Source organism: Bactrocera neohumeralis, chromosome 6 (assembly GCF_024586455.1).
Source record: "Bactrocera neohumeralis isolate Rockhampton chromosome 6, APGP_CSIRO_Bneo_wtdbg2-racon-allhic-juicebox.fasta_v2, whole genome shotgun sequence".
Taxonomy (NCBI): domain Eukaryota; kingdom Metazoa; phylum Arthropoda; class Insecta; order Diptera; family Tephritidae; genus Bactrocera; species Bactrocera neohumeralis.
The window spans coordinates 73,611,039-73,627,619 of NC_065923.1; the positions used below are offsets into that span (position 1 = coordinate 73,611,039).

General features: G+C 34.1%; 1 protein-coding gene across 1 annotated transcript; it reads right to left on the minus strand.

Annotated features, from left to right (window-relative positions):
- Window positions 1–979: 979 nt before the first annotated feature.
- LOC126761363 (tribbles) lies at window positions 980–16,310 on the minus strand. The gene is made up of 2 exons (XM_050477461.1): window positions 14,915–16,310; window positions 980–2,778 (listed from the first exon to the last, which is right to left on the minus strand). Exons 1-2 carry the CDS (start codon window positions 15,763–15,765, stop codon window positions 2,055–2,057), a joined length of 1,575 nt encoding a protein of 524 aa, XP_050333418.1. The 5' UTR covers window positions 15,766–16,310; the 3' UTR covers window positions 980–2,054.
- Window positions 16,311–16,581: the final 271 nt, after the last annotated feature.

Sequence of the window (16,581 nt, forward strand, 5' to 3'; positions counted from 1 at the left end):
AATTTTGTATATCTCTTCGATCGACTGAAAACGAGTTTCACGGAGCGGCAATTTCATTTTGTGGAACAAGAAAATATCACGCGGAGCCAAACGTAGTGAATACAGTAGTTGATCGATGGTATACATTGCATTTTGACTTTAAATTCGGTCACAATCGAGGCTCGATGCAATGATGCATTATCATCCTGTAAATTCTATGAATTGTTCTTCCTCAATTCTGGGCGTTTTCGACGGATGTTCGCACGCAAATGCCTCAATATTGCGAAAGAACTTCTTGCACGATTAACATGTCCAAAAATACCTGACACTCTTTCTGAAAAAATTCACTTTTATCGGGACAAATCGAGCAAGAACACATTTCATATCCAAATTATATACAAAAAACATGCGAACGGACTCCCGAGAGATGTCGAGCTCTTTTGCCAACTCTCTAACACTTGCCTCACGATTTTCAAGCACCATATCCCTCGCTTTTCCAATATTTTCATCAGTTACAGATGGCGAAGGTCGTCCAGAACGAGGCATGTCTTCAACGATCTCTGAAGCGTCTTCTGAAGGCATTCCACGACTCGTAGACACTCGAAATTTGGTTAGAAATACATAATTTGAGACGATATTTTTACCCGTTGTAAAAATCGGAACACACTACTGAGGTGTACCGACTTAAGCAGCTGCTGTAAACAAATCGATCTCAAGACAGATCGCGCTCATATTTAGCATAGTAATTAAGGACAGTCGTAGAACTTAGCAAAAAACATTTTTTTAAATATCATTTAACCGGGGAATTTAATTACAATTCCCGGTTGCTTTTTTTGCCACAATGTACAGTTTCTGACAAAAGCTGTGGAAAGTGCTATCAGCAAACGATCTTCTGTGTGAATCAACTAACCAAGTTTAATATCAAACCATTCTTATATATATATTAATACTAGTTCATACGATAACACTAGTTATCTAATTGAAAATAAAAATGCATATATTTAAAATCCGCCTGAGATCAAATTCAAACCTTTTATTTCTTAATTTTTGAATTTCAATTTATGGCTTTTGTTGCTGCTTTGTCGGTAAATTTTTCAATTTCTTTTCTTTTTTTTTGAATTTTTTGTGTTTTTGTTTCAATATTTTCTTTATAAAACAACGCATACAAATCAAAACAAATGCTTAAACAACATAATTAAAAAATTCAGTGGCTATTTTACGTTTTAGCGCAGAAAGTATAAGGCTACAAATTAACCAATATAGCACAGTGTTGCATTTTTGCAAAATAATTTTTCTCACACTTACATAATATGCTAGAATAATTGTACATTTCGGTTTAGGAGCAAAGTAAAAACTCAACAACAATCAAGAATTCGAGTGCTTCAGTAAATTCACTGCAACTACAATACATTATAAAGGCAGTTTAGAGTTACTTTTTGTTTAAATATTTACATAAATCACTTTCAATGAAAAAATACTAAGTATTTAATTTATAAAAAAAAAATGGAAGGCGGGTGGTGACGTGAGGAACAATAATAAACATTATCAACGTTGTCTACAGTAAGCACTGCCAAAGTAGAAGCTTGAACGCCTGCTACCAGAAGAGGCCCAGCCAGCGCCATGGTGTGTCTGCCAAACTTCGTTAAGTCCATGTTGGCCGCGCGCGTGCGTGTATGTTGCCAACGCTGATGCGGCGGCCCGTTGAGTTGTTTGCCGGCGACAGTTGAGTTGTTTGCCTTAGCGCCGGCAAATAACTGGCTGCTTGCTGCTTGCAGTGCACCAAACAACAACGTTGACAAATAAGCATTGTGTGATGACAAACGACGACAACAACAAACAGCATGATGTGAAAGTATGTTTATGCCTGCATGTGTGTGTGTGTGTGTAATTGTTGCTGTGATGGAGGAGGAGTTGTAGGATGGCGTAATCATACAGCGCCTGCGCTTAGATAACCAGCTACCGCACCGACCACCACAATGTCCACGTAGTAGATGACTTTCCGACCACCAACGCTGCAATTGCCGCTGTTGCTATATCGTCAACGTCATATATATATAATACACACGCATGTGTAATCAGCTCATTTCGACGTCATCATCCACAACAATTGCATGCTGCTGGCTATTGCCGGTGGCAGTTGTGTGCGTACGCGAATAGTTAAGCGGCTCCGTATTGCTAATATCACAGTCGTCAGCGTCTTCGTCTTCGTCTTCTTCACAGTCTTCTTCAGTAACAAAGTGGTGTGCGGCAGCAATATTATGACTATTGTTGTCCACTTGGCAGTCTTTAGTGTAATGCATTTGCTGTGCTCCCCCCTCCACACGTGAAGGTGTTTGTTCCAACACATCGGTGTCATCATCATCACTTTCCATTTTCAAATCATCCAAATTCGTATGAACCGAGAGGTAAACGTAATCGTGTGGCCGCTGTTGCTTCAGCCACGGCGTTAAGAATACCTCATCGGCATGCAGACGTTCCTTGTAGTCCTTACAAAGCAGCAACAAAAGCAGCCAACGCACCGGACGCGGTAAACAGGAGGGTATTTGCACCTGACCATGCCGTATGATCGTAATCAGATTGCAGTTGGGTCGCTCATAGAACGGATATTGGCCAACAAGCATTGTATACAGTATAACGCCCAGCGACCACATATCGGCAGGCTTGCCTTGATACGTGGGGTTCGGGCAGAGCAGTTCGGGTGCAGTGTAGAGCGGGCAGCCAATCTTGTCGCTCAATGTGTCATCCGCGGGATCGTTGAGTATCATAGAGCCCTCCAACGATTCATACTGGATTTTCGTTCTAAAATGAGAGCAAGAAAAGCAGAAATTAATGTTGTGTTCACAAGTAATTGGTTGACTAATGATGACTAAAATTAATGTTGTTCAACTAAAACCGGCCGTATTGGTTAGTCGAAAAAGTCTTTTCGTATTTTGTCAATAGTTGTCATTGTGTCATACCATATAGTGTTTTATTTATTAGTATAAATATAAAAAAAATTAGTTGAAGTTTGTTTAAAAATACGAAAAGACTTTTTCGACTACCCCATATGTCTGTATGTATGACTTTCGACACGAAATTTCCCACTATAATGCAACAGCAAAATTGCTGACCCAACAATAAATAATCGAAATGTGCTTTGTGCAATTGTACACTTTTGAAAGCGTTGAATACATAATTCAATGTCGGCCGGCAGCGCACGCGGCGTTCAAATGTAATTGAGTAAGCCGCAACAACAACAACAACAACGACAAGCGTCAAGTAAACGAATTAAAAATGAAAACAAATTAAAATCAATTATTCAATACAAAGTTGAGAGCGCAATGTGGAGCCAACAACCAGCAGCAAAAGAGCCTGCAAGCTGTAGGCCTCTGCGGCTGGCAGCAAACGAGTGCGCTCAGCAGCAGCTATGGAGCAACAGCGCGCCATTATTGCGTGCGCTGATCTTTCAACAGATCAACTGATCGTCAAAAGTCAAATAATCAATGAAGCAAGCAAACATTTCGAATAGCCGTACGATGTGTGAAGGGTTTGGCTTCATGCGCGCAGCAAATAGAAGTGGGTGACGTCGGTGGCTGAACGCTTAATGCCACGATCGCTCTTTGTCCCGTCCGCAAAACATAGTATGCATGTGATTGAGACTGTGAAATAATTGCAACAAAAATGACGACGATTGATTGAGTCAAAACAACGCAGTAATGAGTGAGCTCACGATGTTGTGCAAACGCGCGTCATCCGGTACGCAAGCGCTTCAAAAATTTAAGTGTATGTATGTGGTTGATCAATATGTACATATGTATGTACATGTAGTTGTCCAGCGCGTCAATATGTTTGTATGTAGCCGCAGCTGACATTGAGCAAAAGCAAATCAATCTTGATTGAAATGAGCCAATCCACAGCGCTAAGTGTTAATATGACGTAAATTAATGAGCCGCGGCAGCAGCACACGTAACTGTAGCACAGCGCTGCTAACAAAAAAATCAAATCGGAATTAATTTGTATACACAAATGATATGAAGTAGGCGTTGGCCCAAACTGACTTTGGCTAAACTAGCGCGCGTGGGAAAAAAGTAAAACGAAACTGCAGTGACCCATTGACCTGAAAGCGCGTACAGCTTGCTTGGTGAGCCACAAGCGGGCGCGGCGGCAGAGACTTACAGACAGTAAACTTCAACTAAATGTCATTAATAGCATAATAGAGCACTAGCACAGTTAAGAAATAAATGGCAGGTGAGCGCACAAGAGGCGAGCGCGAGAATGGGCTTGGTATGGCACAGGCAAAAGCAAGAAACCAGCGCCAAAAGGAAGCACGCCAAATTGTATGTATTGTAATATAAATAAATTTACAAATATACATACATACATACATATGTATATGTGTGTGGCATATGTGTACGAGCACATGAAAGAAGCACTGAGAAATCGAATAACGAAAAACCTCGCGCTGACCCTGATATTACCACTATAACTAGCAACTGTAATAGTCACAGCACTACAACAAGTGGGGGTAATGCAATAAATTTTACAACAAATACACATACGCGCATATGAGCAGCTAAAAGACAACAGAAAAACATAAGCGAACGCGAGAGCGCGGCCTGCCAGCGCGCTTAGTGATCTTCACCAACTGACCTCGCGGCAATGCGTTGAAGAGAGGCAGTGGTTACAGAAGAAAAAAAAAAAAAAATGAGCGAGCGCGCGCATATTACACATTATTTTGTTAATGTTTGCAATGCAATAACTTTTTTGGTTTTTTCAAATAAGATATGAGTAATCATGTGGAGGCACGACTACACACTTTGTTGTCTGGCGGTGTTGTAAGAGACACGTGTAGAGCGCGCCAAAAAGCAATATGTATTTTTTTAATTTTTTTTTTTTTATTTTTTTTTTAATTTTTTTTTTTTTAATTTTTTTTTTAATTTTATTTTTTTTTTTTAATTTTTTTTTTTTTTATTTTTTTTTTTTTTTTTAATTTTTTTTTTTAATTTTTTTTTTTTTTTTTTCCTTTGATTATACTGTAGCGTTTTTATAGCGCTTGGCCCGCGTAAAGCGCCAATGTAAAATAATATACAATAAATAAATACAAATTTGAAGGACTTCTTCAACGCACTTGCCCAAAGTTGCGTTAAATTGTTGCTGCCATTGCATGTTTAAGCAATTTTTGTGGGATTTAAATTCAAGAAAAGCACACAGATGTAGCGATGAGACTACAATTTGTAGATCAGAGTCAGGGTCAATTGCATATTGTAGTTGTTGGGCTACGAACATTTTCAATACAAAGCGCGCAAGTGAGAGAAATCATAATTTGTATACGAATTTAATGTGGAAACGGCATGAGAAAATGTAGAAATTTACAGTTGTGCCACCTTACACAGCTAATTTGCGGTACACGGAAAGAAATAATTAAAGAATATTGTGAAAATAACTTAGTAAAGCGCATAAATTTAGAAAATGAACCTTGCAGGTAATGAAAATTGTCATAGACACGCAATTATGTATATGTACACATGTATGTATGTACATATATGTGTATGTTTTTATGTATGGTTGTTTGTGTGTGCCTATGAGAGCTAAAAATTGAATGTCGACAATGAGACAAAGGCGATGACGAATGTGCTAATAAAAATGAACTTGAAATTAGAAACGCTAAAATTTTATGCACATATGTATGTATGTACGTACATACATACATGTATATATGGACGTAGATATGAATGTAAGAATGTGAACTTATTATGATTCAAGTTTACTGAAAAAAATCTAAAATGGAATAATTTAAAAAAATAATATAAATAAACTTAAAAATTATATAAAAAAAATAACATAAATAAAAATAAATAGAATAAAAAATAAAAATATTTAAAAATACTAAAAAAAAATATTAATAAATATTGAAACGCAAAAAAAAATAAAAAAAATAAAATGTAAAAAAAATATACATATTAAAAAATAAAAAATTAATAAATAATATAAAAAAAATGAATTAAAATTAAGTTAAAAATTAAAAAGAAATAACGTAAATTAAAGTTAAAAAAAAAAAATAAATAAAATAACATAAAAATTTTATAAAATAAAATGAAAAAATAAATAAAAATAAAAAATTTAAAAACAAAATAAAATTAGAAGCAAAACTACCTATAATTTATTTATTTATTTAAAAGAGAACTAATTATACAAAACTATAATAAATTATAATATAAATAAGAAGATATTGTGCAGTGATTTTTGGAATAACAACCTGCCTGTTTCTAGCGTATATTATTTAAACCCATTGGCATAAAAAATATTAAAAATAATAAAATTAAAAACCAAAATAAAATATTGAAAAAAGTAAAATAAATATTTTGTAATAATTTTTTAAATAAAATGAAAAATTAGATATAAAAAAATTAAAAAAAAACCTTAATAATATAAAAAATATATTTATATTATTTATTATATATATATTATATTTTATTATATAATTTTATATAATATAAAATAATAATATATATCTTTTTATATTAAAAAAATTAAATTTAAGAAATTTTAAAAAATAATATAAAATATTAAAAGTTAAAAACAAATAATAAATAAATAAAATTAAGTTAGAAGCAAAACTATAATAAACTATTCTATAAATAAAAAATAAATAAGAATATATTGTATATGGATTTCTAGAAGAGCCTAAGGAATATAAAAAATAATAATATATAAATAATATAAATAATATAGCAATACGAATGAAAAAGTATAAATATTAAAAAGTATAAATATTAAAAACTAAAATTTAAAAAAAATCTCAAAAAAATAGTTTAGAAAATATCAAAAAATAATATAAAAAAAACTAAAATGAAATAAAAATAAAAGAACAAAGAAAAATAAATTAAAAATAGATAAAATAAAATATTAAAAAAAAAATAAAAAAAATAAAAATAACTAAAATGAAATAAAAATAAAAGAATAAATAAAAATAAATTAAAAATAGATAAAATAAAATATTAAAAAAATAAAAAATAAATAAAAATAACTAAAATGGAATGAAAACAAAAGAATAAATAGAAATAAATTAAAAAATGATAACATAAAATATTAAAAAAATTTTGAAAAATCTTTAAAAAAAAATTTAAAAATATATAAAATATTAAAAAATAAAAAAATTACATTTAGAAAATATTAAAAAATAAAAAACAAAAATTACATTTAGAAAATACTAAAAAATGTGCAATATAATTAATTTAGAAGCAAAATTAAATAAATTGATTAAAATAATAAAAATTAATATTGAAAAATTCTTTGAACAAATTAATTAGAAATATAAAAAATAAAAAAAAAAAACAAAATAAAAAATAATATTTGAAAAAATAATTTAGAAGCAAAACTATAAAAATTGATTAAACGATATTGTGAAACAAATTCGCGAATAGCTGTCGACTTCCTTCATATATTATGCAAAACCCTAGGCATATATTACTAATCACTTGCGACGATCGTCAAAAACCAGATATAATCACTTTCGCAAGCCTCAAACACGCCGCTTGAGGCCGACAACAAGTTCGATAAGGCAAACACGCAATAGCCGGTTTCATTGTTGTGCGCAAAAGGTGGCACTAAAGAAAGGCGATTTTAAAGAAAATGCTTGATTTGCATAATAAAAGCAATGGGAAAATGAAAGTGGTAAATGAAAAGCCAACAAGCAGTGCGCAACACAAAAGCGAAAGCAGCCAAGAACAGCTGATAAAGGATACTTTATGGAAGACAAAAGCGGAAAAACTAAGCTAAACACAAAGGTATGTGCATTAGCAGCAAATAAAAGCAATATAAAGGTAAAAAAAAATTATAACTGTAAAGAAAACTGTAACGTTGTGTTGCAAAAAACACGACGCAGATATGTAAATTCTTGCGTGTGTTTGTCTAAGCATAACAATTGGTTGGCAACAAGGCATGGAAATGAGAGAAAAATTCAACCCTTCGTTTGAGTTGTTGACTACTTTTTGGCTTGCGTGACTGCGTTGTAACTGTTGAACAAAGGTGGCAGGACAAAAGTTGCCAAATGCATGCTGGCGTATATAACTTTTGTCTTTGTAATATTACCCTTGCGGATTAAAGCAAACGCGTACAACGGCGCACTATTACTTGCCATGTACTTGTATATATGTATGTATGCACCTATGTATGGAGACAATTGCAGTGTGGTGAGTTGGCAACAAAGCGCTAAACGGATTGTGGTGCAAAATATTCGCAAATTGCATGTCATGCCGCAATTGTCTGACAAGTGACAATGACAGAGTGCATTTTTATTGTGCTGCAGCTAAGAATAAGTGTGGCTTTGTGTTGCTTTACAGCTTAGGCATATCTTCGAGTGGTGGCACTGGATTAGGCAGCGCTAATGAAGCATGAAAATGCAGTGCAGCAGCAGCTATAATTTGCATTTAAATATTGTGCAGTAACTAATTATAATAGGAAGGGAGTAAAAGTAGTAAAAAAATATGTACTTAGTGAAGGAAAATGTTGCATGTGGGCTGACAGTTTGTAGGACAGGCTTGTCAAATGTTGCAAATTATGCTGATTATCAAGAGGATGGCATGCTTTTAAATCGCAATGTGCTAACCAAGAATAAATTTGTGCAATAACAAGCTTTATCAATAATAAATGAAGTAGTTGTATGACAGCTGCTGGTTATTGAAGCGTGCTTGAAATATTAAAGAAAACAAGAAAAAAAATGTAAACTAAGCTATAACTTTGTCTTTATAAATAATCTGTACCAAATGTCGTGAAGATATCTCTTCAAATTAAATTTTTTCCATACAAGGATATAATTTTGAACGTTCAGTTTGTATGGCAGCTATATGCTATAGTAGTCCGATTTGAACAATTTCTTTGGAGATTATAACATTGCTTTTAAAAATAATCTGTACCAAATGTCGTGAAGATATCTCTTCAAATTAAAATTTTTCCATACAAGTACATAATTTTGACCGTTCAGTTTGTATGGCAGCTATATGCTATAGTAGTCCGAACTGAACAATTTCTTCAGAGATTATAGCTTTGCCTTGGAAAATAATCCGTACCCAATTTCGTGTAGCTACCGTGCCAAATAAAAAAGCTTTCCATACAAGGATATAATTTTGAACGTTCAGTTTGTATGGCAGCTATATGCTATAGAAGTCCGAACTGAACAATTTCTTCAGAGATTATAGCTTTGCCTTGGAAAATAAATCATGCCGAATTTCGTGAAGATATCTCAACAAATAAAAAAGTTTTCCATACGAGTACATAATATTGATTGTTCAGTTTGTATGACAGCTATATGCTATAGTGGTGCGATATTGGCGTTTTCGACAAATGAGCAGCTTCTTAAGGAGACAATAATGTGTGCAAAGTTTCAGATCGATATTTCAAACACGGAGAGACTTAAGATGAAAGTCTGCACGCCTTGAGGTATGCAACGCAATTAATTTTTTCCTTTAATACGGGATTATAATTCTTTACATTTGAAAGCATGTTGCAATTATTACTGCTGAGTCACCAACAACCTTATTTTAAACTACTGTTATACAATAACACTGCAAATTGACTGCTGCAAGAACAAGAGCACTGGCGATTGCAAAATGAATTAGCAATTTATGCCACTTAAATGGAAAAAGAAACGCTAATTTTAGACTCATTTCAATGAGGAGGGCGAACATTGAGACAATAATTTATTCATTCGCCGCAGTTTTTGTCAAACGGCTCTAACAACGTTGTTCTGCTCGCTACTGTTGCCACAGCTCTAATGACCTCAATAACGCCTACGTCACCGCCAAACAAAACTCGGATGAAGAAAAAAGCAAAAAACAACAAAAAATATAACAAAAAAACGAGAAAACAACAAAAACTTAAACAAGAAAAACAACAAAAAAATAAAACAACAAAAACTAAAACACGAAAAAACAACAAAAATAAAAGAAGAAGAAATAAAACAACAACAATTAAAACAAAAACAAACAAAGCCAGCGCATGAGCTAAGAATAAAGCTAAGGCAACAACATAAACAACAAATAGTAGCAACTGTTGCGTTTGCGCTTATTGCCACATGACGGCAACCGCAACAACAACAACAATAGCAATAGCAACAAAAAGCGCAAATGCGCAATGGCAACGATGATGGTCATCACTGCTAGCGCTTGTTTTGCTGCCAGCACTGACAGTGGCAGCCACACAAAACGCCAATAGCGGCAGCAACACACACACATACACATTTAAGCACATACATACATACATATATACGCTTAGTTGAGTGTGTGTAGCAACAGCGTGCAGAAGAGCGGAAAACGCTGGCAATTTACAAATTGCAATGGCAATGGCACCAAAAGTACGAAACCAGCAAGAGAAAAAAGAAGGAAAAACAAAATAAAAAAATGAGAAAAAATAAAAAAGCAAAAATAAAAACAAAAACAATATTAAAACATACAAAATAAAAAAATAATTGCAACAGCAAAATAACAAAAATATTACCACTACACACATACATACATACAAGCTCATGTACGAGCGCAAAACGTTAAAAATAGTAAAGCAAAAATATGAAATCGTTGGCAACAAGACAAACTGATTGCGTTATTGGTGTTAGACAGCAGCAATAAAAAGCAAACAACTACTTGTGTACAACAACGTTAATAACTAGAACAAGAATTGCGGCACTCGGGCAAGCGCAAAAATTCTTGTCGCAATAGCACAGGCAGCGGCAACGTCAGCATGTTGCTTAAACATGACATGGCGGCATGGCAACAATGATTTGTGGCCAAACAAGTAGCGTGGCATGCCAAGGCACATTGTTGCTGTAATGTTGGCAACATTTTTTGTTACGTTTTTGCGGCGTTTTTTCCGAAAAGCTTTGGCATATTTGATTTGAGGGCAGTTTTTGTGTAGATGTGGCAACATTTATTGTAAAAAAAAAAATTTTGTAGAAAAAAATATTTGTTGTAAAAAAAATATTTGTTGTAAAAAAAATATTTGTTGTAAAAAAAATTTGTTGTAAAAAAATATATTTGTTGTAAAAAAACATGTATTTGTTGAAAAAAAAATTTTGTTGCAAAAACAAATTTGTTGTAAAAAAAATTTTGTTGCAAAAACAAATTTGTTGTAAAAAAAATTTTGTTGTAAAAAAAATTATTTGTTGTAAAAAAAATGTATTGCAATATATTGTTGTTGTAAATTCGAAATTGTAAAATTGTAGCGATTAAATTGATTTTCCCGAGACATTGCAATATTAAATCAACGAAAACAACAACAATTAAATATGAACGTTAAACTTGTAATGTATTTGGTTTAACCAATTCATGAAATTACAGAGAGCGTCAACAGAGCGCTGAGCAGTCAAAAGTGGCTGCAAAAGAGGCAAAGAGTTGCTTTGTATGTTGTCTCAACCCCTCCAAATGAGCATTGCAATGTCTGGCCAAAAGCTGTCGGTGAAGTCTTGTCTACTTTTGACCGGTTTGATGGCTCTTTGCCCAATGGCTAGGCTAGGTAGGCAATGCTTGTACTCGCCGTTGTGTAAATTGGCGGGTGGCTCTTTCAATTACCGGATAAGCTGTGGCAACATTTATGGCATAACAGTGAATGCGCTCGCTCTACACGAAGTTTTTGTGGAAGTCGTTGGATTGTGATTTCAAAGAATGAGTTTTGAAATTTTTGCGAGTAAAGTACGATGCGATTTCAAAGAATGTGCTTTTGCGCGTAAAGTACGATGTGATTTCAAAGAATGAGTTTTGAAATTTTTTCCAAAATCTACAATATAACATATAATTAAGCAGGAAACGTTGCGATATTCATTTTTAGAGCTAATAAATATATAATTGATAATATTATATTATTATTTAAGCACTAGTGATACACTTTTACACAAGGGCGTCATGTGAGCACTTCGGAAAGTGACGAATTTCGACAAACTTGTTAATTGTTTATCTTCGTATTTCGCAATTTGATGAAATTACGCATTAATAGTGAAAATAATATAGGTATAGGTATAGATAATATTATCTACTTATTGCATATTTGATGAAATTCTATTGCTACAAAATATTTTTTTTCATCTCTTAATAAATTTTTTTCAAAAATTTTTATTTCAAAAAATTTTCAAATATTATTTTTATAAAAAAAGGCATCTTTAAAAATGTTTTTCTAAAAGAAAATGTATTCTAAATCCATTTTTAGAAAATTTTGTATTTCAAAAATTTTCAATGTAACCAAAAAACAATTCAAACATGTTTTTCTACAAAAAAATTTATTCTAATTACATTTTTACAACATTTTATTTTCAAAAAAAAATCCATATAATCAAAAAAGGTTTCAATAAATGTTTTTCTACAAGAAAAAGTATTTTGATTCCATTTCTTTCAACATTTTGTATTTCAAAAATTTTGCATATCCAAAAAAAGAAATCAAATATTTCTATATATAAAATGGATCTTTAAAAAAAAGTTATTAAAAAATATTGTAATTTTTCAACAATTAAAAAATTTTCCATATAACCAAAAAACATTTTTCAAATAAAATTTCTAATATTTCTATATGTAATAAATTTTATTTATAAAAACTCTTATTTAATTTTTTCAACATTTTCTATCTAAAAAATTTTTTCCTTAAGCCAAATAATTTTTTCAAATAAAATTTCAAATATTTTCTATATCTATATAGAGCATTTGAAACACGTTTTTCTATTAAAAAAATTATTAAAATCACTTATTTAATTTTTTTTAATTTTGTATTTCAAAAATTTTCCATATTACCAAAAAAAATTTCAAATATTCAATAAAATATTTTTCGCTTCAAAAATTTTAATTACAACAACTTTAAATCCATATTTTTCAAAATCTTGTACTTAAAAAATTTTCCATTTGGTCAAAAAAATTGAAATAAAATTTCAAATATTACCTATGTAGCTTATCTTCACAAAAGAAAAAAAATATTTTCAAAACACTGCTTTTCCACATTTTGTATTTTAAAAATTTCCCAAAAATCCTTATAAATTTCAAATACGCAAAATTTCGAAATACTCTCAAGGCACTTTACTCACTTCATGCTCATTTCAGCGCTCTATCGAAATGGCGCTCTCGCTTAAGTGTTTGGCCCGCTTTTGATTATTTCAACAACTACTATTTCTCATCATAATTGCGGCATTTTAAAAGAGTGTGTGGCGCCCAAGTATGACAAAATACAGAAATATCAACATACAGTCGGCAATAAAACTACGTGTACAAGTAAAAAAAAAACAATATACGAATGAATTTTTTAAGATGAATTTACCTTGTACACTGTATGTGCTCACTTTTGTCGCCGCGTATATGAGTGTGTGTGTAACACAGCAATTGCGTAGCCGCGCTCCCAGCGCTGTTGTGGGCACACCTTACGATATATGTACATATGTATGTATGTATGTGTACATGTAAATGTATAAATGCGGCAATTATGAGCAGACAGATGGGTTTGGAAACATTTTCGATTGTCGGCCATGACTAGCAAAGCAAACTGGCTTTCAATATAAAAGCGAGCACATACAAGCATACATTTTTTGTGCTATATTCTTGTGCAATTTCGGCGCTTTCCGCAAGTTTTAGATTTTTAGTTTTTTTTTTCCTTTTTGTAGCATACGCATATCACACGTGCGCGCCAAAGCAACACGAACATTGATTAACCGTAGACACTCGCAACAGCCTGGTAAATGGCCTCCACACTCAACGCTAGGCATTGCAGCGCCCCAAGCTGCTGTTGCTGCAATACCGACAGACAACGCATTGCACCACATGTTGAGTGTGCGCCCCACGCTCTCTCTCCGCTTAATGAGGCTTTTAAACGCAAGCGCTGCGCCCACCACCTCCGCCACCACACTTCACCCAACAACGTAACATATTCAATGTTATTGCGTACGCGTGTGAGTCGTTCGGTCTGGCAATTGCAATCACGTTTGGAGCAACAAGTGAGCGTTCGGCAAAGTTTAGCGCGGCCAACGCGAGTCAAGTTTGCTCGCATTAATGGCAATAACGAGTTTTTACGCTGCTAACTTGTGTCGATTTCAACTTTTCGTTACGTTGGTGCATAAATGCGGCTTACAAATTATTAACTACTATTTTTTCTGAAACTGAAGGTTTTTAACTCGTTAACGAAAAAATACGATTAAATGTACTGCTTTGCGGTGAGAGCGTTTCGTCGCTATAGCGATGTTGCTGAGCGCTCTCACATGTTGACTCGAGAGTCAATGTTTTACAATACCTTCGCAAGAATTTGTGTAGAGTAAACAGCGTAAACGAGCGGTGTAATTGGATGGTGGGAGGGTGTCTTGTTAGGAGCAGAGGTGTTAAGTAGAAGAACAGAAACGCAAATCAAGGTTTGGCAACAATTTGGTAACCACCATTCTTTTGCAAGACTGCTTAATACTACGCAGACTTTGAAAGTATTTTTTGCTGATAATAGGCTTTTCTTTTTCCTAAGATAACAATTCAGTTGAAATCATTAAATAATTTGTGGGAACTATTTTTATTTAAACAAAACTATATCTCCCCCTCAACAATAACTTGAAACGCGAGTTTTATGATAGGACACACAAACACCTTAGGTTAGCTGTTGTTGTTGCAGATAATATTTCTAAAGTAATTTCGTAGTATGTTGCCGAGCTGACAGTGCTTGGTTGGTCCGTTAATAAAACGGGTTCGTTCCGTATCACATAGAACCGACTGTCATGGAAACGGACCTCTAATTCCCACAACAGCCGGCTCTACTTACTGGAATCGACCCGGAATATATCCGGCCAAGAGCTGTTATTTCGGAGATCTAACACCGTTTAGATCGGAACGGACCTTAGGTTAGTCTGTTAGGCTCCTGACTCTTAACCACCTTAACTTGTTAAGAAAATAGAGCATTCTATTGTATGTCCCTTAACTTGTTACCAAAAACAAAAAATAGTGCATTAAATTTAGCTTACCTCGCTTCGTCAATGAAGAAGAAACGTTTAAGTTTCAGATCACGCAGTATAACGCCCTTCTGATGGCATAAACTCACAGTCTCGGCGATTTGATGAAACAGCGCCTTAGCCTCATTTTCATGCAAACGCCGCTTATTCCTTACGTACGTATGCAGATCCTCATAAACCCCTTCGGCACCTTCGTGCGCTTTTGGTGGCGGTATTATCAGATACGAACGATTGGCATCCAATGGCACAATTTCGTGTATATCCCGTATCAATGTATGGCCATACAAAGAGCTGCGCGCTATATCACCTGCCGTTTTGATGTCATAGTAGGCGCGTTGCACCTTATCATGTGGCTCGTTGATAATCTTGCAGATGTATTCGGTTTCCGTGAAGACATCGGTACAACGGAGGCTAGACGCCTTGAGATCGATTAGATGACGATAGGAGGCGGGTGTGCGTGCAGCAACAGCTGGTGATAGATAGCACAATTGTGTGCTTATTAGGAACCGATTTTTAACCACTTTTACCGTCTCCTCCTCGCGACTTTGTTCCGGGCGCAGCGCATGCATCTCACAGAGTGAGCTGGGTGTGCCAAGCTTTTCACGTATACGCTCGAGTACACGCGAATCCGCCAGCGATTTCTTTGGCGTACAGAAGTGTTCATAGCTGCTGCTGCTGCTGCTGCTGTCAGGGCCGCCTCTATGCAAGCGCGGTGTGGTTGCAGGCGAACAAGGACTGTTTGGCGCTATGACAACATCCATGGATTCGGAACTGAGCGAGGAGGCAGGTGAGGGTGGCGCGTAATTTATAACATTTAAGTGGTTTTCGTTAATTTGCGCACGAACACTATTGCTGGTATCCATTTTGATATGTATTCTTGGTTTTTATGTTTCTATTTAGAAAATGTCACAGTTCAATTTTGGGCGCACTTATCACAGTGGAGTTTATAAGCTCTTGTTTGTTTCTTCAGTTGTGTACAGATTCACGCTTATCACTTGCTTCTGCTTTATTTACGTACTTTTTTTTCTTTTCTTCTTCACTTATCGCCTGCTTTGCGTATCTCTTATATACACGACATTTTTGTTTTTATGCTTCTACTTGGGCGATTAACTTCACTTTTTCTTTGAGTTATTGCATGAGTTACCAACTCACTACAAAATATTTTAGTTTTTTAAATTAATATAGCAGTTTCAGCAAATTTTAATATTACACACGTTTATATGCAGGCAGAAACATATAAATTTATTGCTTTTAATGCAAATATAATCTCAACATCGAGATTGTTGAATTTTCTTTTAATATAAAAAATAACTCTGTTGTGTCGTTGCTCGTTTGCCAGCACGGCTTTCACACAAGTAAATATTTATTTACAACTAACGCGCTCACTCGCTGAAATACAACTGAATCATTTCACCGCCAGCAACGTATATTTGAAAATTTTTTCGTCGTGAACGAAGTCGTTCGAAAACGACGGACTTCCATATATTTTTCTTTTCCTTGCATTTGTTTTGCTGTGCTCTTCAGCTCTTTTGCTTTGGCTGCGCTGTTCGTATGCATACACTCGCTCTCTCACAGCTCATACTTCTCACGTTACATTATGGTGGTACAAACAGTGATGCAAATATACGCGCTCACTCGCACTCTCTGTGTATAATACGATAGTATTGTTGTTGTTTCTC

Bases quoted from the DNA above. Each gene is read 5' to 3' on its own strand.
- LOC126761363 (XM_050477461.1), bottom strand. From the start codon at position 15,765: ATGGATACCAGCAATAGTGTTCGTGCGCAAATTAACGAAAACCACTTA. The intron at 2,779-14,914 runs GTAAGCTAAATT...CTCTCATTTTAG, and splicing joins TTCTTCATTGACGAAGCGAG to AACGAAAATCCAGTATGAAT.